The sequence below is a fragment of the Mastigoproctus giganteus genome, chromosome 4 (genome assembly GCF_048544385.1).
Source record: "Mastigoproctus giganteus isolate SK-2022 chromosome 4, ASM4854438v1, whole genome shotgun sequence".
Taxonomy (NCBI): Eukaryota; Metazoa; Arthropoda; class Arachnida; order Uropygi; family Thelyphonidae; genus Mastigoproctus; species Mastigoproctus giganteus.
The window spans coordinates 88,879,892-88,906,004 of NC_143578.1; the positions used below are offsets into that span (position 1 = coordinate 88,879,892).

At 38.2% G+C, this 26,113-nt stretch overlaps 1 protein-coding gene across 1 annotated transcript in view; it reads left to right on the forward strand.

Annotated features, from left to right (window-relative positions):
* The window catches only part of LOC150086891 (dynein axonemal heavy chain 7-like), a 1,233,418-nt gene that overhangs the window by 1,031,545 nt on the left and 175,760 nt on the right, over positions 1-26,113 (forward strand). The window contains exons 54-55 of the mRNA XM_090372313.1: positions 20,931-21,071; positions 24,967-25,268. Coding sequence (XP_090228439.1) covers positions 20,931-21,071; positions 24,967-25,268 — 443 coding nt within the window. The remainder of the gene's footprint in view (positions 1-20,930; positions 21,072-24,966; positions 25,269-26,113) is intronic.

A 26,113-nucleotide genomic window follows, 5' to 3' on the forward strand; every position in this document is an offset into this window, starting at 1 on the left:
GAAGCCTGAGAGAGGTTTTAGGGACACCGCCCCAGATGTGGGAACAATATTCCATGGTAGGGCGGATTTGCGATTTGTAAAGAGCGAACAGCTGTTTGACAGAAAAGTAACACTGAGAGCGAAAGAGAAAACCAAGTTTTTTAGTGGCAGAGGAAGCAATATTTGTAATGTGTTTGTGCCAAGAGAGAATAGAAATCAGGGTAATCCCCAAAAAGAGAGATATTATTTTGCCTAGAAATCAGAGTGTCACCAAAGATAAGCATAAGAGCAGAAGAATCCTTTTTGCAAGATATAAGACAAGACTGAGTTTTAGAAGGATTGAAATCAACTAAGTTGTCTTTGCCCCACTGGAGAATTACCTGGAGATCGGCATTTAAGGAATTGGTAGCAGATTTTCGAGAAGTTGAAGCTGATTGAGCAGGACAAAGTTTCTCAAAATGGAAAGTGGAATGCAATGTGCTATCATCGGCAAAACTATGGATAGGATTTCCAGTCAATGGAAGAAGGTCATTAATATACAAGAGGAAAAGAGTGGGGGAAAGAACTGAACCTTGGGGGACACCGGCATTAGTGGAGAAGTTAGAAGACAGAGAGCCATCTACCATCACCCTCAGTGAGTGATCAGAGAGAAAACTGGATAACCAATAACAAAAAACAGTTGGCAAACCATAAGGTGGAAGCTTGTTTAGAAGACCTTTATGCCAAACATTATTGAAAGCCTTTGAGATGTCAAGAGCAACTGCTTGTGTTTCACCAAACTTTTCTATTGAATTAGTCCATAAATGGATAACATAAGCCAGAATATCACTAGTGGATCGACACTGACGGAATCCATACGGGCGATCATTGATCAGACGGAAGGTTTCTAGGTAGTTTAAGTGTTGGTGGTTAATTGTTTTCTCCATTACTTTAGAAAGTTGTTGTTGTTTGTTATTTGGTATTTAGGAGCATTAGCAACTAAGGCCATATTGCTACTGGAATATGCGGTGGTCATTCCCTTGACCTTTCTACATCCTCCGTAATTGGGTGTTGATGGGCTCGAACCCCGGTCTAATCAAGAAGCGTGTGCCACGCACTGCTGCTCCTTCCCACCTGGCTACGGGGATGCCTACTTTAGAAAGAGTAGAAGTAATTGCAATGGGACGATAATTGGATGGGAGGGATTTGTCACCCTTTTTAGGAACTGGCTGGATATGAGCAAATTTCCAAGCAGAAGGAAAAACACCTTTGTAATAAGAAAGTGACAAAAGGCGGCAAAGAACAGGAATAAGTTCAGGAATACAGGTTTTGAGAACAAGTGGATAAATACCATCGGGACCTGGAGCTTTCTTAGCATCAAGATTCGTCAAAATCCTTCTGACATCCTTTTCACAGAAGACCACAGGAGGCATTAAATGGAGCATGTTGGGAATGTGGGAGGTGTTTTACCAAGATCTTTAATACATGAGTTGGAAGAAAAATGGGATGCTAGCAGGTCAGCTTTATCGTTGGCTGAAGTGACAACAGAACCGTCTGGTTTGGACAGAGGTGGGAGCAGAGATGGGCAAAAGTTTCGGCCAATAGCTTTGGCAAGAGACCAGAATGCTTGGCTACCATTATGGCAAGAAGCAAGTTTTCTACTCTTAGCCTGTTCAATCTCTAGTTTGGACTGATTAATAACTGCTTTACAATTGTTGCGAGCTTTGTTCTAAGCAGAAAATGAAACTGAAGAATTAGAACCAAGCCAATTACGATATGCAACATTCTTCTCTTGAACAGCCTTAGCACATTTATTGGAAAACCAAGGTTTAGATAAAGGATGAGATTTTAAAGTGGAGTGTGGGATAAAGGATTCCATTCCTGCAAGAATAATTTTACTGACATGATCTGAGCAAATGTTGACATCAGAAGTTTTGAAACAGTAATCCAACCAAGGAAAAGAAGAAAAGAAATCTCGCAGGTCATCCCATTTTGTATTCTTGTAATGCCAAACAATAGGAGGTATACACCGGAATAGCAATGAGATAAAGGCTCCATTGGAGAAGAGACAATCACCAAGTTGTGATCTGAGGTGCCTAAAGGACCTCTTACTTTGACCATGTACTTAGAAGGGTTGTTTGTGAGAATGAGAAAAAGATCAAGCGAAAAAGATGTTGGCTGTATGGTTAGGATTGTCCAGTATTCTTGTAGGTAAATGAACAATCTGTGCAAGGTCATTAGTAATTGCAAAAGCCTCAGCATCTCAACCCGCTGGGCCAGTGTGAATAGAAAACAGAAGCCAGCAGGAGTTATGAACATTAAAATAACCAAGGAAAATTACCTCACTGTTAGGAATGTTGGAGTGCAGAAAGTCAAGTTGCAAAGAGAGGAAGTCAAAGAGCTCCAAGTGATTAGTGGAGTTGGGAGAATGGTAGAGACAACAGATGAATTTGACGCAGTGAGGTAGAGAGATTTTAAGCCAGAGAAGATCGAAAAGAGGAGATTCCAAATTACCAATTCTCTGATGGAATATCGGAAGGGACATATACACAAGTACCACCTTTGAGGCGAAAGTAATCATATAGCAAAAAATTTGGGCAGCTGAGATGAGCAGTAATTGAATCAATCAATAACTGAGTTTCTGTCAGAAAAAGTACATGGGGTTTGGCAGACTGCAAGTGGAAATGGACATTGTTGAGATTAGAATTGAGACCATGTATATTTGTAAAATTAACTAGGAAGTGTTTGGGAGGTTTAGATCTTTTCGCAGATAAGCTTACTCTATTAGTTTGACAATTCATGGTGTACTCAATAGTAAGAAAAGGTGGGTAGGGCATCCTGTATGAAGTAATGAAATTTTTGGATATGGCGTACACATGTTAAGAATATACCCAAATCCTTGACATAACATGGCCTCCACAATGCCCCCCCCCCCATACACACACTACTCGGACTCGCTCCAGTCACTATCTGGCAGAGTAGAGGTAGCAAGATTATACACTAGCTGATCCAGAAGCCTCCTAGAGAGTTACCAATAGGTTCGGTCCAGTGTACTAACTAGCAGCCGGCCTGCGAACACCATTTTAGAGCTGTACCCTCGAAATGTAAGGTTATGATGATATTCATCATAACCTCAAAGTCATCAGTCATTATGCATGATGGAAGAGATGGGGAAGCTTAGCTCTAGAGACTAAACATGGGTCCCACCACTTCAAGCCTCCAATAAGCAAAGTGGTGGTATTGCACCGGTTGATGAGAGTCATCTACCACCTAGTACTGCCTGGTAACACAGAGGGGCAGCATTCCTCCATGTGGTGTAGGTGCCACACCTCAACCCCTGCTTACGTTGGTTCACACCTGGGTGGTCACCCACTGTGTGCTTGTGCATGGAAGTTATATCCAGGATTACTAACAGTCCCACCATCGTGAAGGTGCAAGCAGAGGATTTGGCTGTCCAGACTGTACGGACTCCGCCGAAATTGGGTCCACTTAACTTGAGTGTCACCCGAATATCAGTTCCATCAGCATTTTAGACTTCCAGGTAGCAAGTACAGCTTGTCTGGCATATCTGAGAGAATGTCTGTGACAACCTCAAGGACCTAAGTGTGGTAATAGTAATTAATATATGATGACAGCAGATGATAGCCTAGTAGTTTGTCATGACTCTTTTGGCTGACCTCTCCTTGTTACATTTCTTTGAATGTATATATATAGATGAGGCATTTTTATATGCCAGATGTAGGAAATGTACTAAAACCTAAGTTAAAGCTTGCCATATTAATGGATGAGGTTGAATATCTGAGGGCTTAGATACTCAGGTCAGGTGATATATAATTTCATGCACTCCTAAGGGATCTGACTCTAAAAATGTATCATCAAACTGAATGTTCTAATACACAATGAGGTAATTTTATTGAGAGACTCACATGTAAGGGAAACTTGGAATGTATTTGGAAAAATGGCAGATGGAACACAGCCAGCTTATGTCTGCCTGGTGCAGAGATTGTGAATGTTAGAAACAAGTTCTCAGTTCTAAGGGAACTAAAAAGAGTGACTTGAGTTTTTTTTTTTTTTTTTTTTTGGCACATGAGCAATTGAGGCCATAGTGCACCATCAGTCTAAAAGGATAACGATTATACACTGAGTTAGCAACAATCAACTACCCACTGGCTAAAGGCAAATTTCCACTCATCTTTTCTACAACTGTCTTTCCTCAATTTGAATTTATAGCCCTTCCGGTTCATAATCTGAGCAATAGAAAGAATCCCCTCAGAATTGAGTCTGCTCAACCCATTCAAGGCCTTCTGCACCGCAATCAGATCTCGATTGTGCCTAGTCTTCAGATGCTGCAATTTGCAAAACTTAAGCCTTTCTTGGTACGAGGACTCCACCTTTTTACCCCTCACCAATCAGTACTCAAGGTGTGACCTGACCATCCCCTTCTAGCTTTCAATGATATGTATACAGTAATATATACATATCATTGAAAAGATGCCATGATCTTCTCTGGCAGCCTGTCAGCACTGGTCAGAAAACTTCATATCTGACTGCACAATTATCCCCAGGTCTTTTTCATTCTCCACTACCCTGAGTGTAGTACTGCAGTGTAACAGTTGTTATGTTACACTGGGGTTACTGCTACCCATATACAGTACTTTGCATTTGTCAATGTTAAACTTCAGTTGCCACTTCTTAGCCCATCTGCTCAATGTTTCTAGATCCTTTTGCACTAACGTACTGTCATTACTAGCCCTGCCAACCTTTGTGTCATCTGCAAACTTGAACATTAAGCTTGAGATACCTTCATCAATATCATTGATGAAGGTATCTCAAGTGGTTGAATGGGCCCAACAAGAAACTCCACTAATAACATTAGTCCACGAAGAGCAGTGTCCATTGATCACCAATCTCTATCTTCTCCCACTCTACCACCCTTTTAGCCATTGTAGCAACTTGTCCTTAATGCCATACTGCTCCAGCTTGTACAGTAGTCTTCCATGTGCAACTGACCCCAGGTGCCAAGTGATTTTGTGATCACTTGGCACCTGGGGTCTGTGATCTCTGCCAGTAAATTAGCACTCTTTCTTGGTGAAATAAAATCGTTTTCTTATTTTCAGCATTACATTAACACTCAATTCATTCAGTAAAGAAAGCACTTTACTAGATCAGAAGGAAAAGTAACCTTTTTTTCTTTTTTCCATTTTTTGTTTTATTACTAACCCACTACTGCTCACAAAGGTGGCACTGCTTCCACCTCCATGTGGCAGGGCCTGTAATCTGGAGGGGAAAAGCTCTCCCTTCCAGGGTGAAATGGAGCAAACAGATCCTAAGACCCAGAAATCCACGACCACCTAGTACTGCCTGAAAGACAGTCTGGGTGCATTGATGAGATCCTTACAGGGCGAAAACAATCAGAGCCTGATTTTTTTGCAGCTAAACTTCAAAAGATTGACATAGCCAAAATCAGAACTCCAACCTTTCTTATCATTCACTCAACTGAAGAACAACCTATTGGCAAACTATCACCATTTCTAGTGCAAAAATGCCTAGAAAGCATAATAGGCATCCCCAAAACAGTTTATCGCTTAAGATTGGAAGACTTAGTGGTTGAAGTTGCCACTGCTCAACAGTCTGAGCAATTACTAAAACTAAAAACTTTTGGTGGCACTTCCATTATCATTTCACCACGTTTCCCTGAACACGTCGAGGTGTCATCACCAAATGGGACCTCATAAACGTGTCAGATGAAGAGTTAAAATAGGAATTACAAGATCAAGGAGTAATCAGTGTAAGAAGAATAATGACAAAGAAAGACGGCATACTAGTTCCCACTTGGAACATAACACTCACTTTCAATAACTCTAAACCGTCAACAGCAATCAAAGCAGGTTATCTTAATTGCCATGTTAGAGTGTAAATTCCAAATCCCTTACGCTGCTACAAGTGCCAGAAGTTTGGGCACTCACAGCCAGTCTGCAGGGGAACAGCTGCCTGTGCCACATGTGGGTCCACTGCGCACACGAACACTGAATGCACGGCTACAACACCTAGTTGTCCAAACTGCAGAGAAGCACATCCAGCGTTTTCTAAGGAGTGTACCCTTTGGAAACGTGAAAAACACATACAACGATACAAAACTGAACACAATGTCATCTATCAAGAGGCCAAAAAATCTTTACCAGTCCTGAATAATAATAAACCAACCTATGTTCAAGCAACTAAAAGACATATATCAATTGCAACCCAAACGGTGGTAACCATACCGCCAAGCGAATCGCTAACTCAGTGGGCAAGGTCAGTATTGACTACCATAACAGTAAACCAAATGACAAGAAAACAAAGTAAAGACATAACTACTCCAATTACTGTACAGCCAGATGCCTCCCCACAGCAAAACACTAAAGTAACTACCTCTCCTGATGCAAACCAAACAGATTGCATGGACTTAGAAGATAGCTCACAGCAAGATGAGCACGTATTAGAACTGTTTACTGATGTGGACACGGGAAAACCATACTTTCCAAAGAAGGAGAAAGAGAAACTTGAGCAAAACAAACCTTCAACCCCTTGAAAACAAATTGAGGGTTCTACTAAACCCAAATAATGCTTACATTTCTGCAGTGGAACTGTAGAGGATATTGAAGTAATTTAAATGACATCCAGGATCTCCTCACATGATCCTATCACTTTCTGCCTTCAGGAAACCAATCTGACCCCACATATAACTGTTTCTCTCTGGAACTATATAATTCATTGGCAAAATCATGTTGTACACAACCCTAACAATCAGGCACACGGAGGTGTGGCATTGATAATCAATGCTCAAATACCCTCCAAACCACTCCCATTAAAAACAAACTTTGAGACAGTTGCAGTGTGAGTCAACGTTAATTTTGACTTGACTATTGTCTCGCTATACTTACCGCCTAATCAAAATATAAGCTACACCGACCTAGAAGTACTAGTGGTACAACTTCCTCAACTCTACTTCATCCCAGGCGACCTCGATAGTCATCATCCTTTATGGGGAAATCAAAATATGGATAAACGAGGACAAATTATAGAAAAGTTACTTGACCGGCACAATTTTATTACTCTCAATAATGGCGCACACACCTATACGCACTTACCTACAGGATCTACATCAGCTATAGATGTCTCACTATGCTCAGCATCCATATATCCTATATTTGGATGGACTATTCACAGCAATCCACTGGGTAATGACTTACCCAGTGATATAGAACGAGGTTTTAGAACGAGAGTAGCCTTTGCGGATGTAGCTTTTTGCCGCTCCTGGAACAGAGAAGTTTTTTCTGATTTATTTTCTGTTTTATTAGTTTAAATTGACATATTAACTTATTTTCTAGAGTATCTTTATATTCCTATTTATGATACTTAGTTTAAAGTAACCTAGATAGAGATTTTGTAGGTATTACTTAGTATCAGTAAGGGTATCAAATCCACGTGTTTACCGTTCGTAACTTGCCGCCATTGTTACGTGATACAAAATATCTCGAACTAGATAGCATAAGCTTAATATAGTATAGTATAGTACATAATATTGTCAATTAATCAGTAAAATCTATTAATCTTGTTGAACTTCATTGTCAATTAAATTGTACTTTTAACTATACATATAACGACTTACGTTACGTAACATAAATAATTAGTAAAAATAAATAATTAATACTTAACTTGATAAGGAAGTTATATAAAGGGATTTTGTAGATAACACATAGATAAATATAGCATTATAACTGTGTTGGGATACAAGTTTAGGGTTTTAATTTTGTACTGAAACTGAAATTTTTATTGAAATTAAATCGAAATCATGACTCAGACCAGAGCAGCAAAGCAAAAGGCTCAAGCTAAAGGGAGTGCCGTGGCTCAGGGGGAGAACTGAGGGTGGCAGTTGCCCTCTGAATCACAGCCTTTTAAAATGCACTACTTGCTTGATGTTTGTGGAGCATTGGATCGGGTACGGGACATGATACTGCCATGGGGGATGTCTTTGTGTGTGCGTGATGCAAGGAGTGTAAGGAAATCAGGCGACAACTCAGCGTTGTTATAGGCCTATATGAGAGCTTGAAGGACGGGGTGGATGCCCTCGAAGGATTAAAAGTGAGGGGCCCATCAAGCTCTCAGCTGCCCACACCAATGCCAGAGCTTGCACTTGGTCATCACGCAACACAACGGCAGTCCACAAGGCAGAATGCGCTGGTCCCGAAGGAACCAGTAGTTGTTGACTCTACTGTCAGGGAAACGGGAAACATGCTTTGTAAAAAGGATAGGTGGAACAGGACCAGGGTATGTCTGCCAGGGGCAAAGGTTGATGACGTAGAGCGGATATCATCTTTTAAGGGCACAAAAGGTGATATAGTTGTACACATTGGCACTAATGATATTAAGAGTAGGAGACCAGTGGAATTACTTAACAAGTACAGGTCACTGTTGAAAAAAAAGCCGTGAATTAGGGTTGAATTTGAAAGTGTCTGCAATTCTGCCCAGACACGATAGGAGGGAGTATATGATGAGAGCCCTGTCGATCAATTCGGCCCTGGAAAGATTGTGCAAGGCTCAAGGGGTAGAATTTTTTTCAGCCTGGTCTGTACTTGTTAACAGGAGAGACTGCTTCTACAGGGATGGGATACACTTAAATAGAAAGGGTGCAAGAATGTTTGCTGATGCTATCGAGGCAGTGTTAAGTGGGTCGGAAAACTGCTAGATTGGGGGGATACAAGGACTAATAGATTAACAGTAGCCACTGGCAGAGGTGAAAGTGATTCTTGAACTGCTTCTATTGGAATGAGCGGCAGCCTGGAAAATGATATGCAGGATATTTCAGAGACTGCTGAGAATCATTGGGGTACAAGTAAACACATGGGTTGTGTTAGGGTAGCTAAGAAAAAGAACAGGTGCATGTATACTTGCGTGTACACCAATGCTAGGAGTTTAGTAAATAAATTTGATGAATTTGAGGTATTGCTCAAAACATCAAAGGCAGATATTGTTGGGATTTCAGAGACGTGGTGTCACACAGATATAAGGAATGCAGAACTGGAATTTGGGGAATACAATGTCTACAGAAACGATAGACAGGATAAGAAGGGAGGAGGGGTTATGCTATTAGTTAAGAAATACATAAAATCCAAGGAAGTGAAGCCAGTCGACATCACTGGACAGTGCAGTGTCGAGTCAGTTTGGTGTGACATAAGCATTGGGAGATCAAAATTGAGATGTGCTATAGGCCTAATGACTCTGATGAGTATAATAAACTATACAGGGAAATGAGTATAATAAACTATACAGGGAAATAAAGTGGGCCAGTAAATCAGAGAGTCTTATAATGGGGGATTTTAATTTCCCAGATATTGACTGGAATGTGGGGGCTGGTCACCCACACACTAGCAAGGCTTTTGTGGATTTATTGGATGATTGTTTTCTACATCAGCATGTTCGGGAGGCAACTAGAGGGAGTAATACTCTTGATTTGATTATCAGTAGTGATTCTTTGTGGCATTGGAGGCAAATTGTTGCTATGGATAAAGGGGTGGTTGAGGGGGAGAGGACAGAGAGTGGTAATCAATAGATACTGCTCATCGTGAACTAATTTTATTAGTGGAGTCTCTCAGGGTTTAGTATTGGGTCCATTATTGTTTTCCGTATTTATAAATGATATTGATGATGATATATCAAGCTTAATGTCCATGTTTGCAAACGATACGAAGGTTGGCAGGTTTGTCAAGGACACTACTGACACTATGCTGCTGCAACAGGATCTGGAAAGGTTGAGCAGATGGGCTGAGAGGTGACAAATGAAGTTTAACATTGACAAATGTAAAGTTCTACATACGGGAAACAGCAACCCCAGAGCAACTTATCAACTCTGTGGTACTACACTGACAGTGGTAGAGAATGAAAGGGTCCTGGGGGTGGTTGTGTAGGTATATATGAAGTTCTCTGAACAATTTATTTATCTTATTTTGTTACACAGAGCATTAAAATTATGATAAATGAATTAGCTTTCGGCTGGGTGGCAGCCTTCATCAGATTAAAATACTTTGAATGGCAGTTAGAATAGAGATGCACTGCCAGGATGGTACGTGAGACACGTGGTTAATTGTTTGTTGATGTTTGTGGCTGTGACGTATGGTGGTGACGTGGCCAGCGTTTGTCTATGGACAGAATTACTGCTTCTGTGATGGGGTTAAGTTGACAACCACTGTTCCTGTTCAACGAGGTATCCGAGCATTTTATACTTAACGATTCCAACCAGGTGCGCCTTAAGTAATGGTGGGACTTGTCTACAACCACGACATCGCGGTGTGGGTCGATGTCGTGGTGGGTTGTCCAGACATGCTCGGCAATAGCTGAGTGTTCTACATCCGCCAAACGGATCGCCCTTTTATGTTCTGAGAGGCGTTTCTCGAGACGACGACCAGTCTCTCCAAAGTAGCAGCTCGTGCAGTCACGGCAAGAGATGCGATAGACCACACCACTCTGTAGAAGGGTGGGGACAGGTGTTTTTATGTTGGAAAGGAGAGAACGCAGTTTCTTGCCTGGGAGTTGGATGCACTTCACCCCATGCGATCTTAGGATTCTACCGATCTGCTGTGACAGGTTGGGGTAGTATGGGATGAATGCCCTCGTGGAAGACTCGTCACTGTTGGTGTTGCTGTTGGTTGTCACGTTGTCGCGTGCTTGTAGATCACATCTGTTAAGGACATCGATGGGGTAGCCACACCTCGTAAGGTCTACTTTGACTCTGGTGATCTCTTTGCGCCTTTCATCTGCAGAGCTGGAGTGTGTCCAGGCGCGAGTTAGCAAGGTTCGGGCGGTTGAGAGGAGGTGGCCCCGTGTGTGTGTGCTGACTGGAAGTTGGTAAATTGGCCAGCACACATAGGCTTACGATAAACCGTTGTCTTCAAGCATGTGTCTTCGCGCCGGACAAGTGTATCTAGGTATGGTATAGAGTTGTTCGACTCCAGCTCAACCGTGAATTTTATGAAGGGTGACAGTGAGTTGAGGTGGGTTAGGAGTCGCTGACTTGAGTCTCTAGGGATCACTACGAACACATCGTCTACGTAGCGACACCAAAAGGCGATGTGATCCGGTGCGTGTGTAAACGCACGTCCCTCTAACTCCTCCATCACGATGTTTGCTGTGACCGAGCTGACAGGGGAACCCATGGCTGTGCCATCTATCTGCTGGTAGATTGAACCATTAAACATGATTGCACCCCCTGTTAAGCACAGTCTGAGGGCGGCGGAAAGTTCCATTGGACAGTTATTATGTTCTCTGAACAGTGCAGACGGGCTGCAAGAGTAGCTCATGGTGTCAATGATATATAGGAATTTTTCTAGCAGGGATAAGGAGGTGATTATTCCCTTGTATAAGGCAATGGTCAGTCCACACCTAGAGTACTGTATAAAGTGAGTCTACATCCAGCTCTACATCCTTCTTGAAATGCGGCCTGGAGGCCTCATTTCTAGAAGGATGTAGAGCTGCTGGAACGAGTACAGAGAAGGGCAACAAGATTAGTGAATGAAACAAAGGGGTGCTCTTATGAAGAAAGGCTTAAGTTTTGCAAATTACAGTGTCTCGAGACTAGGCACCAGCGAGGTGATCTGATAGAGGTGTATAAAGTCTTGAATGGTTTGAGCATGCTCAATGCTGATGGGATTCTTCCTCTTGCTCAGAATAATCACCTGAGAGGGCATAAATTCAAATTGAGGAAAGACAGATGTAGGATAGACGTGCAGAAATTTTCCTTTAGCCAGCGGGTGGTTGGTTGGTGGAACAGATTTCCATCCCTTGTCGTGGAAGTTGATAGCCTAAATAAGTTTAAGGCTCAGCTGGACAGGTATTTCGAATGAACAGAGGGATGAAGTGGAAGTGGTTATTTTTTATTTTTTTATTTTTATTTTTTTTTTTTTTTTGGCTGATGCTGCATAAGCTTGCTTTCTTGCATCAAATGCCTCTACTAATGCTAATGCGCCGGACAAATACAAACGTTCCCCCACTTTTCTAACAGAACTGTCCAATGGAACTTTTCGAAAGCGAAATGGGATATATACAAACAACTAGCAATACTGAAAGAAAAGCAGGTCCTGCAAGCAAACATAAATTTAGCCACAGAATATATATCTAACAAAATACTACAGGCAGCAGACCAAGCGAATCCAAAACAATTCAATAAAATATCAGAATGCTCAAAATTTTGGTGGAATGATGAATGCAGCGTGCCTGAAAAAGAACAAAGCATGGAACATATTCAGGAAGTTTCCAACAACTGCAAATCTCATCTACTTTAAACAGGCTCGGGCAAAAGCAAAACTTGGTGTGACATAAGCATTGGGAGATCAAAATTGAGAGTAGGAGCGTGCTATAGGCCTAATGACTCTGATGAGTATAATACGAAACTGTACAGGGAAAATAGAGTGGGCCAGTAAATCAGAGAGTCTTATAATGGGGGATTTTAATTTCCCAGATATTGACTGGAATTTGGGGGCTGGTCACTCACACACTAGCAAGGCTTTTGTGGATTTACTGGATTATTGTTTTCTACATCAGCATGTTTGGGAGGCAACTAGAGGGAGTAATACTCTTGATTTGATTATCAGTAGTGATTCTTCATGCATTAAGAATCTGCAGATAAATGAACCACTAGGTGGAAGTGATCAGAGTGTACTGAAGTGGGATTTACTCAAAGAGGTAACTACCATTAGGGGTAAAGGAAAGGGTTATTGCTTTTGTAAAGGCGACTATGATGGACTGAGACAGTATTTAAATTCTATACAGTGGGACCAACTGATGATGTTACCAAAAGCAAATTCAAAATGGGAAGCTTTCAAAGAACTTATCTTGGAAGCTACTAGGCTTTACATACCAACTAAGAAATATTGTTCAAGGTTTAGGCCTAAATGGATGTCAGATGAACTAATGAGACATATGGCAGAGAAGAAAAATGCATGGGATACATACAAATTAACACGTGACACAAAAGCCTATGATAGATACAAGTTGATCTGTAACCAAGTTACAAAGGAGGTTAGGCAGGTTAAGGCAGATTACGAGAAATCTTTGGCAAGGGATGCAAAGAAAAACAGCAAAGAGTTCTTTACTTATGTGAACTCTAGAAGGAAGGAGATGAATCAGATTGGTCCACTTGATATTGATGGGTCAACTGTTGATGATCCTGCTCAGGTAGCTAACAAACTAAATGAATATTTTGCATCAACATTCACACATGAGGAAGTTATTCAGCAAGGGGAAATGCCAGAGGTGTATTCAACTTTGGCAGTAAGCTAGAGAATCTTGTAATAACTGAGAGTAAAGTGGAGGAGAAATTGTTGAATATAAAGACAAGAAAGGCGTGTGGGGTGGATGGGATCTATCCAGTTATATTAACGGAGGCAGCAAAGGAAGTATGCAGCAAACCCCTTAGTCATAATTATGAGAGCTTCCTTGGACTCAGCGGAGGTACCCACAGACTGGAGATGTGAAAATGTGACCCCAATTCACAAAGGAGGATCAAAGGCTGACACAAGTAATTATAGACCTGTGAGTTTAACTTCTGTTCCAGGAAAATTAATGGAGGCACTGGTTAAAGAAGCACTGCAGGATCAGCTAGACAAGACTTCAGTTATAACTCAGACACAGCATGGTTTTGTTAAGGGGAAGGCATTATGCGAAACCTATACGATCTAGGACTATGCGGACACCTTCCAGAGTTTATCAGAAACTTCCTACACCATTGCTCATTTCAAGTTAGAGTCAACAACCAGTTATCTTTAAATTTTATCCAGGAAAAAGGAGTTCCACAAGGTTCAGTACTGAGTGCCACCCTATTTAACATAATAATGAACTCCATAACACAGGGTCTACCACAAACAGTGTCCATTACCCTGTATGCCATTCACAGGAGACACTGTGAATGGCAGTGTCTCCTGCCATTTGCCTAATGTGCGAATGGTAGAAAGACAGCTGCAAGGTGCCACCAACAAAGTTGTAAAATGGTCACAAAACAATGGCTTTCACCTCTTGCCCCAAAAGACTGTTGGGATACACTTCTGTAGGAAGTGTAACCTACATCCAGGCCCAGAACTTCACCTAGAAAATCAAATGATCCCAGTGGTTCGCAGTGTCTGCCTTCTTGGTGTGGTTCTAGACCAAAAACTTACTTTCCTCGAACATATAAAACAGCTCCGGTTTACTTGCCTTAAGAAGCTAAACATCTTAAGTTTACTATCTGGCACAACATGGGGAGCCGACCGTTACACGCTCTGCTAGACCAAGTGCCTTACGTTGGCTTGATCCCGTACACCATATTAATGGTGTACGGGATCTTCGTGTTGCACTAGGGGCATTCTGTACGTCGCCAGTTCAGAGCTTATATGATGAAGCAACTGAAACCTCTTTACATCTACTTAGACAAATGCTTCTGTTAAACTACACAGCAAAAGTCAAAGGGCAACTGGACAACCCTACTCTGAATGGACTTTTCTTCCCCAAATGGGAAAATCCTTACAGAGCCTACCCATCTAAAAATCCATCAAGAGGGATATGCCTGCATTCCCTCTAGGGCAAATTGACCCTAGCATGACACAGCCGGCCACTATACATACAGTTCCACCTTGGATGTATTACGTACCGCTGTGTGACCTTTCACTCACATCATTGGGGGAAACAAACAAGAACATACTACAACAAACTAGAACATACTACAAATTCATGCTGCATTGAGAACCCATCAAGCAGAGTACCCAGCATGCAGAGTACATGCCAATCTATGCAGATGGATCTAAAACTGACACCCATGGTGGCGCACCAGTAGTATTTCCCAACCTTACTGTAGCTAAGAAACTCCCCATTGAATGCAGTAGCTACACTGCAGAACTCTATGCTATCTACTTTGCATTAAATTTCACCTTCTCAGCAAATATTTTGCACACCGCTATCTACACAGTCTCAATTAGTGCTATTCAAGCTGTACAGCAGAATAAAAATCATCATAACCCCTTACTCGTACACATTTTGAACACCATGACCAAGTTAAATAAGAACAAACAACAAATTCTCTTTTGTTGGATCTCTGGTCCAACAAAAATGAAGTTGGAATTGTTGGAAATGAATGTACTGACCTAGCTGCTAAAACTGCTACAGATCCTGTAGCTCAACCCTTTAGCATACCACTCTCTGATTTCAAATTAATTATAAAGAAGCACAGAGTTGAGCAATGGCAACATATCTGGCAAAATCAAGTTGGTAACAAACTGCTCTGTATAAAGAAAGATCTCAAGCCTTGGAAGTCGAGTACACGTGAGAATAGACATGAAGAAGTAGTACTAGCTCGACTATGAACAGGTCATATGCACCTGACTCATCTCTATCTTCTTGCAGGCACTGATCCACCATGGTGCACAGAGTGCAACACTCAGCTCACTGTCGAGCATGTACTTATTGATTGCCTTAAATACAATACTGATCAACAAGCTATGTTTACCTTATTTTCCACGACAAACACCTCTTTCAGCATTTCTGACCTCCTAGCAGACACACCACATGTAACCGAAATTTTTGGTTTCCTCAAACAGATAAAACTGTACAATGCAGTATAAATTTGAATAACATCACCATAGTTAGGTGATGTTACTCTACTGCCCTTGCACCATAAAACCTACAAACAACAACAACAACCATGTGCAACAGTATCAAAAGCTTTCCTGAAATCCAAGTATATGATATCAAACATGTCTTCTGTTGTTACCTAAAAACTCTCTAACAACAGCTCTGAAGGATTTACATAGAGCTAATTCAGTGGCATTAAGTTTAGTGTCAACGATTTCATCCTTTAAAAGCTGTCTAACTTGGGGGCCTATTAATATACCTTCCTTGAAATTTGCATCACTAATTTTTTGAAAATGGCTTTTTAAGTACCCTATTAATATACCTTCCTTCAAATTTGCATCACTAATTTTTGGAAAATGGCTTTTTAAGTACCCAAAACCTTCACTATTTTTGTCCAAAGCTTTTACAAAATTTTTCATGAGACTGAACTTAATGTGCAAAGGTGGAAGAAGCACCATTTCAGATTTCACTAAAGGTGTGCATTTCATGTTAAGTTTCCTGGGAACGTGTTCTTCTGCAATGGGATTCCTTCAGAATATAATGATGTTCTACTGCTTGACTATCCCATGAACACAGGAAACAACAATACTTAGTAAAAACCACCCTGTAGTCCAATCAACAAAGCGATTACTTTTAAATCACCACAGATTTTCCAACAATATTTCTTATAATTTAAGGCATTTAATAGCAATGACATGGTATCATAGGTTTCTTTCATAGCCATTGAGACCGACAATTTGATATTATCATTGTGTAGCACAACTGCTTTTAAACTGAGTTTAGAAGAATCAATGAATAATTTCTGTTCTTCAGGATTATGTTCAAACCCTAGTTCATCCATCGATCAGTTTACATCTTTGCAGACACAAAGAAAACCTTCCATTTTATAATAACCTGCAAATGTTTCATTTCGGTTTCTAAACAGAAATCCTCATGGTTTTTGCCAGCAAATTCCACTGTTGCAACCTAGATCTTAATAGCTCAGCTTGTTGCTTTGAAAGATTTAAATCCCTGACCAAATCATTAAATTCACTTTGCTCAATTAAGTGTGGGGTTTGTCATTTTCAAGACTGTAACTAGGATGGCCAGACATTGTGGGGGCAGGTGTGGGCTCTAGTGACTCTTGCTCTTCTTCCAGAATAGTAATTTCTTCACAACTAGGTGGAGGAATAGAAATAAGGAGTTCCAGTATGTGTAGTACTCGTCTTATTGTGGATGGAATATAAGATTGGGGTATTTTATTTTAACTCTATTTTTCCTTGATAACACCTTAGAATTTGTGAGGCAGAAATAAAAATCTACGAGGTGACTTGTTGGTTCTCGCCAGATCATCAGAACAGCAAAATGCATTTTAGAATTGTTCCCCTTCATCCATTCAGTCAGATTACATAGCATGTTATACAACATATATGCAGTGCCTACCTTTTAACCTGATCACCCACATGGCAACCAAAATAAAAATAATACGCTTGTTTCACCTTGTCTGTGATTGATTGATGTTGCAACTTCACTGTAAATTGTAACATATGCATGGTATTTTCATTCCATTTCAAGAGTTTTCACAAGACTAAAACAGAACTTCAAAATACCACAATCTACCACTAGATCTTACAAATCAAAACTAACCTGATTCATTGAATCGGGATGAATCAATTAGTTTCCACTTTGTCTAATGCACTTAATGTAGGCCATCCATTTATTATTTCTGACTATTGGCCATCATTTAAGATATTAGTTGTAATATTATTATTATTATTATTACAAAAAAAATTGTATTGTATTGTATTATTATTAATATTATTAGTTATATTATTATTGTAAGCATCATTCAGATATAACTTGATCGAAATCTTTCCCCACCTCCCATATTCCCTTTAAGAAACGGTTTAGCTTGATAATATAGTATAAATTATATATTAAGATATATTATACAAGTTTGAAAAGCAATGTTAAGCTTTGTGCCCCAGTTAAGACTTTAGCTTTCATTTGATTTCCTTTTTTATGTGATTTTAATATCTTTCCCCATCAGATTTTGGTAAAATGGTTTTTAAATTATTTTAAATTTAATTTTCGCTTAATTAATTCAAGTTAAAATTGTATATATGTTAGTAAGGCAGAATAATGGAAGAAGGTGAACTCTTTCTGCATATTACACAAGATCGCATCAAAAGTCTGCTATTCTATGCTATCATTGTCATTAGCTTGAACCTGCAGGACACAAATTAAAGGTAAATCATAACCATGTAATACTTGTAAATTCTAAATTCTAATTAATTGCTTGCTGACATCATGAAAGCAGAACTCCAGGTGAAAAAAAAAACATTTTAGCTAATTATATACTTTGCATTACAAGAGCATAGGGACTAAAGATCTTGCCCACATTCAGAATTAAAATATAGGAATAAACGCAAAAGTCAGAAGCAGCTCTTTCCCCACTGGACATGTCTTCTGTTGTTCATTATGGAGAAATTTAGTTTAAATTATGAAAAAAAATTAAATTAAATTATGAAAAAAAATTAAATTAAATTATGAAAAAAAATTAAATTATACTTATTCTTCAAGAATGTGATATTGTATATTTGTGATTTACCTGTTTAAAATTTGATTTACAAAATATCATAATTAACCCTTTGAGGTCCAACATTGCATCCAGCATGCCCATCAGCGTTTTCCATTACGGAATTTTTTTTGCAGCTGTACTGGCACAATAATTGTATTACCATCTATTTAGATTTCATATAAACAATATGAAAACTAAATCAATATTTATATTTAATAGATAATGGTAGGCAGTGTTTTGTTTTTTTTTTTTTCTCCTACCCTTCTCGGCTCCAATGCGGAATTGGCACGACTGTTAGCAGTTCCGATTATAAAATCTGCTTTTCCGCTGTACTGTCATCCATTTATACTTCATATAAATCTGAAAAACTAAGTGGCCGTTTATTGATGTTTTTATTCAGTAGTTAATGGCAGTGGCATTTTTTTTTTTTTTTTTCAGTGTAGAAGTCTCAAAGTAACTTGTTTTATTGTGACATATTTAGCATGCCATCAAGTTCTAGTAAAGGGCCTTTCTGATGGAAAAATTGTTAGACCTTCCTGAAGAAATTGAGGGGGGGAAAAATTCTTACAAATGAGATAGTTTCTGATTGTTCCATATGGTGTAACTGGGTTTAGGTTTAGTTCTCCTTCGGTTCACAAAATGAACTAAAGGAGATTTCTGCAGGTATTATTCAGCATGGGACTAAATGAAAAATAATTAATTATGAAATCAACGGGGATTACCTTTATTTTTGATATAGGATGCTTCTTTTTCAGCCAACTGTCCTAGTCCAACGCATTAACAATTTTTTGTAAAGGCGATATAAAATTTATAAAAAATGTTAAACATCTTCCCCACTGTCAGAAAAATAGTGTTCCAAACCTAGGACTAGGAGAGTTGGTTGAAAAAGAAGCATCCTATATCAAAAATAAAGGTAATCAATGTTGATTTCATGATATAATAGAATATAGGAATTATCAAGCACTTAATAGCTCTCTGTTATCAGAAAAAAATTAATATAAAGAAATATTGAGCTGAAGTATGGACAGACAGAATTAAATTTTTAAAGACTATATTTAGCAGGAAGGGATTTCTGCAGATATTTTGGATGTTGCATCTCTGTTCACCCACAAAAGAACTAACAAGGAATTCAAAATAGGGGCTTCAAGTAAAAAACATTTTGAATAATTTGGATGAAAGATTTTGTGAATATTTTCTTCCAGGAAGAAATATTGCATTAGAGCTTTTAAACTGTATTACCATGTTGTTTTATATATGAGTTTATGTAAACCCAAAAATAAATAATTTTTGAACATCACATTTCAACTGACACATTTCAACAACAGACTTCCATCCCTTGTCGTGGAAGTTGATAGCCTAAATAAGTTTAAGGCTCAGCTGGACAGGTATTTTGAACGAACAGAGGGGTGAAGTGGAAGTGGGTTTTTTTTTTTTTTTTTTTGGCTGATGCTGCATAAGCTTGCTTTCTTGCATCAAATGCCTCTACTAATGCTAATGCTAATGCTAATGCTAACTAGTCATTTGTTTGATTGATAAAGCTGTACTACATGGGAAAGACAGTGAAAATAATGCTGGACTGCAAAGGGATAAGGCATATTTTATGTTTAATTTTTAAATAATAATTTTCTACTCAGTATAATTTTAAAATAACTTTGTAGTTCACTGAAATGTAAATTAAATATAGTGTCTAAATTAAACACTGTTATATGGTTATAGTTTTTTTTCAAACTGTAAAGGTAATGGTGGAGAGGTACCAACTGCCACCTTCATTCAAGCAAAAATTAAAAATTACAGAATAGATGAGCCGGGGCCTATGCTCACCCAGGAAAGCAGAGACATGGTCTTTTGTTTAAAAAATGCTACAACTACTGCAGAAAACACACACACACACACACACACACACACACACACACACACACACACACACACACACACACACACACACACACACACACACACACACACACACACACACCAGGTGAATACAGACACCCACTTAAGAAGAATATCACAGCAAAGTTTAGGGGAACCAGAGTGACCACTTCTTCAAAGAGGCATTGGCCCTGTGGAACATCTACTAACTGCAAAGCAGCAAAACAAATTAATACCAAATTATAAGATTTTGAAAATTTAAAAAAAAAAAACCAAACATGAATAAACTCAAAAAAGATTTGGATTAATCATATTTAAGGCTAATTTTTGCATTGAGCCTATCTCAGTCACTCTCATAGGGGACATCCATGGTTATTTTGCTGTTTAGCAGACCATGATAGTGTTTTGGGAATTTCTGCAGGACCGATGTCTCCTTGAAGAAGTGGTCACTGTGGTTCTCTTAAACTTACCTGTATTTTTATTTTTATGTAGGTATTCACCCATTGGGTTAGATAATGGTGGTGGGGTTTCCTTACTTTTTTCTGGAAATGAGAAAATAGTAATTTTAGCATTCTTTAAGCAGGAGACCATGCTTCTGTACTTTCTTGGGTGAGTGCAGAACTTTGCTATCTATTCTGAAAAGAATGGATAAGCAGCAGGGACCATATTTTTAATTTATTTATTTTATTTGGTATTACGATTTTTTAATTTTGGCTTGAATGAAAGTGTCAGTTGGCACCTCCTCAGCATTACCTTTTGCAGTTTGTAACAATTTCTTTAATGTGCTATAAGAGTGTTTAATTTTGTAAATTATTATTTGTAGTTAGTATAATTTTGAAATAATATAAATTATTCATTAGTTTTTCAAGTAACTATTGTTAACAAATAAACTTTATTATATGTTTAGTTTCCTGTTAGCGTTCTCCAAAATGGTGTAAAAATGACCAATGAGCCCCCAACTGGCTTGAGACAGAATATGCTGCAATCCTATATAAGTACCCCCATTAGTGATGAAGAATTCTTTTTAGGATGTCCAGGAAAAGATGAGGTAAAATTTACCATTTTGTTTTTTAAAACACACATTAGTGAAAAATTCAAAATGGCAAACCATAGTAAATAAAAAATACAGTTCATTCCATAATGTCATATTGTAATATGAAAATCATTCAGTGAATTCTTTAATTTTTTTTTTTGTTTGTTTTAATTGGCTGTTGTTGTAGTTATTTGGTTTTTAGGAGCATTAGCAACTAAGGCCATATTGCTCCGGGGATATGCGGCGGTCATTCCTTGACCTTTCCGCATCTTCCGTATTTGGTTGTGACGGGCTCGAACCCTGGTCTAATCAAGAAGCATGTACTACGCACTGCTGCTCCTGCCCACCTGGCTACGGAGGCACCATTTTAATTGGCATTGTAATTTAAATAATTCTTCCATTTAATAGTTTACATAGGCAAATCTGTTTATTTCACCATGATAGTTACTCACTACCTTTTCTTTCATGAATGAGACTGCCATAGCAAGTGTTGGAAATAATGACTATAACCGTTCTACTGCCTTTCATAATTTGACACAGCACAACTTTGGATTATCACTCACCCTCATTGGAAGGAATTTCACTTGTGGATATGACATTTATCATTGCAGACATATTTAACTTAAAAACCTTTTAAATGGCCTTAAAATCTTAGTTTTTTTTTAAATACTTGAGAAAAGGAATACATCTTCAGAGGGCACCTCCATAGCCAGGTGGGAAGGAGCAGCAGTGCGTAGTACACGCTTCTTGATTAGACTGGGGTTCGAGCCCATCACCACCAAATACGGAGGATGTGGAAAGGTCAGGGAATGACCACTGCATATTCCCGGAGCAATATGGCCTTAGTTGCTAATGCTCCTGAAAACTAAATAACAACAATAACAACATCTTCAGAGAAATAAGTTGGTTTAAGCAACTTACCCCCCCCCATCCACTTTCCGTGTTCCTGTTGCCTTCCCAGGGCTCACATCTGGCGAGTATGGTCTTGGCATACCCAGGGTCCTGAGCTGGATATCATCATTCTTCTCTTTCTTGGTGACTCTTTTCTACTTCTGACTCTCTCTCTCTCTCTCTCTCTCTCTCTCTCTCTCTCTCTCTCTCTTAGGGTAACTCGGAAATATTTTTTGGTTGGGGTGCAGCATAAGCCTCACTCTTCCTTGCACCATATGGCTAATAATAATAATAATTCCCACCCTTGCAAAAAATAATAATTCAACCAAAAATCAACAACTCAGAAGCTCAATACTTGTTTGTCAACAGAAAGGTCAACAAACTTAATTTTCCAGCTGCACACCGGTTATCGGTGGAAGATATCAACCTAGACAAAAGATATTCAAGTGACTAGTTAAATTTCTCCCCCCAAATAGTTCTTAAGAATCTGCTCAAAATAAAAAATAGTCAGGACATAGCTTCTAGAATAAACAGCATTGACATAGATTAGAATGACATACTGTAGATATGATGACCCAGTGTTTACTGCTGTACTGTACTGTACTGTACTGTACTATACCTCTGGAAGAAGAAGGAAAAACCTGTTTAGACTATCTATGAACAGCCACATTTACCTCAGATGCCACAAAGTGCTGATGAAATCCATATAACAGATATGTTAGATCTCATAGATATGTTGATGAGAGAAGCTTATTTCTCTTTCAATGGAGTGGGGGTTCTCTTCCCAGGTGTCAGGTCTGAGTAGTGGAAATTTTCTCTCTCTCACACTCTTAGCAGAGGTATTCATGCCAAATTACAGAATAAGTTTCTGGAAAAACAACCTTCTGGGCCAAATTTCTGGAGAAGATACTTAGATGACATCTGATATCATAGTCATATGGAACCACGGAATTGAAGAATTAAATTCATTCTTTAATGCCCTAATGCCTTCCACCCAGCCATAAAACTCAAGATATAGATTGAAAGCAGTGGCCCCTTTCCGTTCCTGTAATCAACTTATCCAGAAAACCCAAAGAAATACAAAAAACTGACAAATACAGGCATATTTGTCGACAAATATGGGCGTACCAAAATAGGTGTCCCTTTACAAATCTGGATGGCCCTCAAATATGACAGCATGGAAGGCCTCAAATGGCCTTCCATGCTTTCAGGTGTGTGGGGACTTATGGAATTTTGTGACACTTCAGTTCTTTCCACAGATCAACACTACAACAGGAGGAAATTTAAAGAATATTTTTTCATTCAACTTTTTGGATCTAACTCCATAAACAGAAAGCAGGGTATGGTGTTTGACTGCCAATACAATAACATCTTCAAGAATGCAGCTGAAGGAGAATGCACACAGACAGTGCATCATCCTCAGATTTAGGTCAATAACAGTAATAACACAGAATGGATACAGAAGAATTGCTATCTAGGCTTCATTAGCTTAAAATAAAAATTAGGTTAATAATTAGTTCTATGGTATAAAGGCTACATAACCCCATCATCCTATTGGACATTTTGTGAATGTTGCCATTTATCCTCAGGCCTTGGCATAGCATATAAAAGCAGCACCAGTACATGACATCTTTAGGCAGCAGTCTTAGTTTGACAGTGCAGGATCTACTGGTATTGGATATGGTTTAATTAATTTTTAATTGTTATTGAACTATGTAACATTAACTTTCATAATTTTTAAAAAGTATATATATTGAGAAAGTAATTTGTTTGAGCTCATATATTGATCTAATGATAGGTTCTGGCAAAGATTCTGAAACATCACCTTTGTAACAAAATGAGTGTAAATAGGTTATAAGCACTTAATAAACTAACCTTGAACTGTTCACATGGTTTAAAAGAGTGTTTTAAGAGAGCTAGGGAACATAACTGCACAAGTCAGGCATTGCCTCAGTCTGTAGCACTAAGCAAACTACTAAGTGCATCAGGCTTATATTGTGAGTCACTTCACCATGGAATACCTCAGTATCACATTTATACTTAAATAAAAAGAGAAATATATTGTAGACAGAAATATCCACATATTGTGGACATTCCTCATCATGGGATCAAAGGTCATTCACTTATGGTGCTTATTTTCCACCGATGAGACTCCAAAAAAGGGACAAAAACTAGGATATGGGGAATGGCATGTATTTTAAACAAATAGCAGTTTACTTCTATATTGCAGCAGTGCTTTTTATTTGAAGTACATAGTATATTTTTTATTTAAAGTTCAAAGGAAACTTGTGATAAAGTGCCTCCATAATGTGAGATTGATACACTTTTTAGCAAATTTAGCTTTAAAAGTTTTAGCTAAATTTGCTCAGTGTATATATACAGACTGAGGCTCTGTCCCACATATACAGTTATGCTTATTGAGGTTTATTTTATCAAATTATCTTCTTTGCTGTTCAAAATTATTTCACATATCACCTTTGACATGCATTTTGTAGGCTGCAGCACCCTTCTCAAATTTCTGTTGCCTCGAATATGTAACACATAACTTTCTCAATAGTCACATAAAGCATGCTTAAAATACATTTCCTTACTTGTGGTGTTCTCTCAGAACGTCCTCAGCTTTGTTTAAGGTCTTTGTCTTGTGTCTCTTCTGATACCTTCTTGGAGAAAGTTCTTCTGAACTGACACTATAATTCTGTTACTTATATACTGGTCAGAAAAAATGCAGCAAATGTGCAATTCATTTATGTTGGCAACAAGTAAATCCTTCCTTTTCAAACCATATATGATAGAGTAATATGGATTTCAGCAACTCTTCATTGACAATTTGATTTTTTTAAAAAAATTAAAAACAAAAGTTTTAAAATTATCAAAAAAGATAATCTTAAAGAATTTTAAAATTTAAAAGATTATCTGAAAAGACATTTCAAATTAGTTATACATTTTTAAGCTATTACAATTCATAATAAAAAAGGAAAAACCTAGTTAAATGTCTTCTATTTTCTTGTTCTTATTACAGACTTTTCAAAAACTGATGTTCTGCTTGTGTTTCTTCCATGCTTTGGTTCAAGAAAGGAGAAAGTTTGGACCCTTGGGTTGGAATATTCCCTATGGTTTTAATGAATCAGATTTGAGAATTTCTCTTCAACAACTTCAAATGTTTGTTAATGAATATACTGAAGTACCCTATGAAGCTATTACATACATGACAGGAGAATGTAACTATGGTGGACGAGTCACAGACGACTGGGATCGAAGATGTCTTCTTACAATGTTGGCAGATTTTTGTAATGAAGACATTGTCAAAGATGCCAAATATAAGTATGTTAAAAACAAGTTAGTGTACAAGTGTACAAATTAGTATATGTTATTTCTGTCAATTCTTTGTTATATTTCTTTAGGTACTAAATATAAGTTTATTTTCTGAGACTTTATTTTAGATACTCAGCTGTCATGTTTAATGTGTGATTATTTAATAATATTTTAGGGCAGAAAGCCTCAAACATTCTGTCCTAAAATATTATTAGTCTAAGAAGCACACCTTTTGGCAAAGTTGTAAATAAATCACAACAGGGGGGTTTTCAGCCCTTATACTTGTGGGTACCTACCTATTCACTAATGAGAAGCCAAATAGCTTCAAAACAGTGCTGTTTGAATGGTAGTACTCAACTGAAAATAAATGGTAGTCTTCTCTAATGGGGCAACTCATGAAGGATTTCATAATATGAGATATTACAATAATGATGCCAATGTACAAACTTTGATTAGGTTAAAAAATTCAACTATGACTAGATGCAAATGCACTAACTAATGTCATATCTAATTATCTGTAATTTTGATTGGTCTCAGCTTCACTGTTATGCTTCCAGTAGAATTTTTTTATGGAATTTTTTTTTTTTTTTTGTCAACAATATTATGCTCAACCCAAAACTAAATACCAAATATCTTATTCTTAGTAGCAGTAGTTTTTTTTTTTAAATTAACTTTCATAGCAGAAGTGGATATGAGAGGTAGTTTCTTAATTAAAGTTTCAATGATTTCAGAGCAGCCACATAATAAATATTTTTTGATTAATTTTTTTTTCCTGGATTAACAATACCATACATACTCTACAAACTAAAATATATAATTTTCATATTATTTCATATATCATTTTCATATTGCTA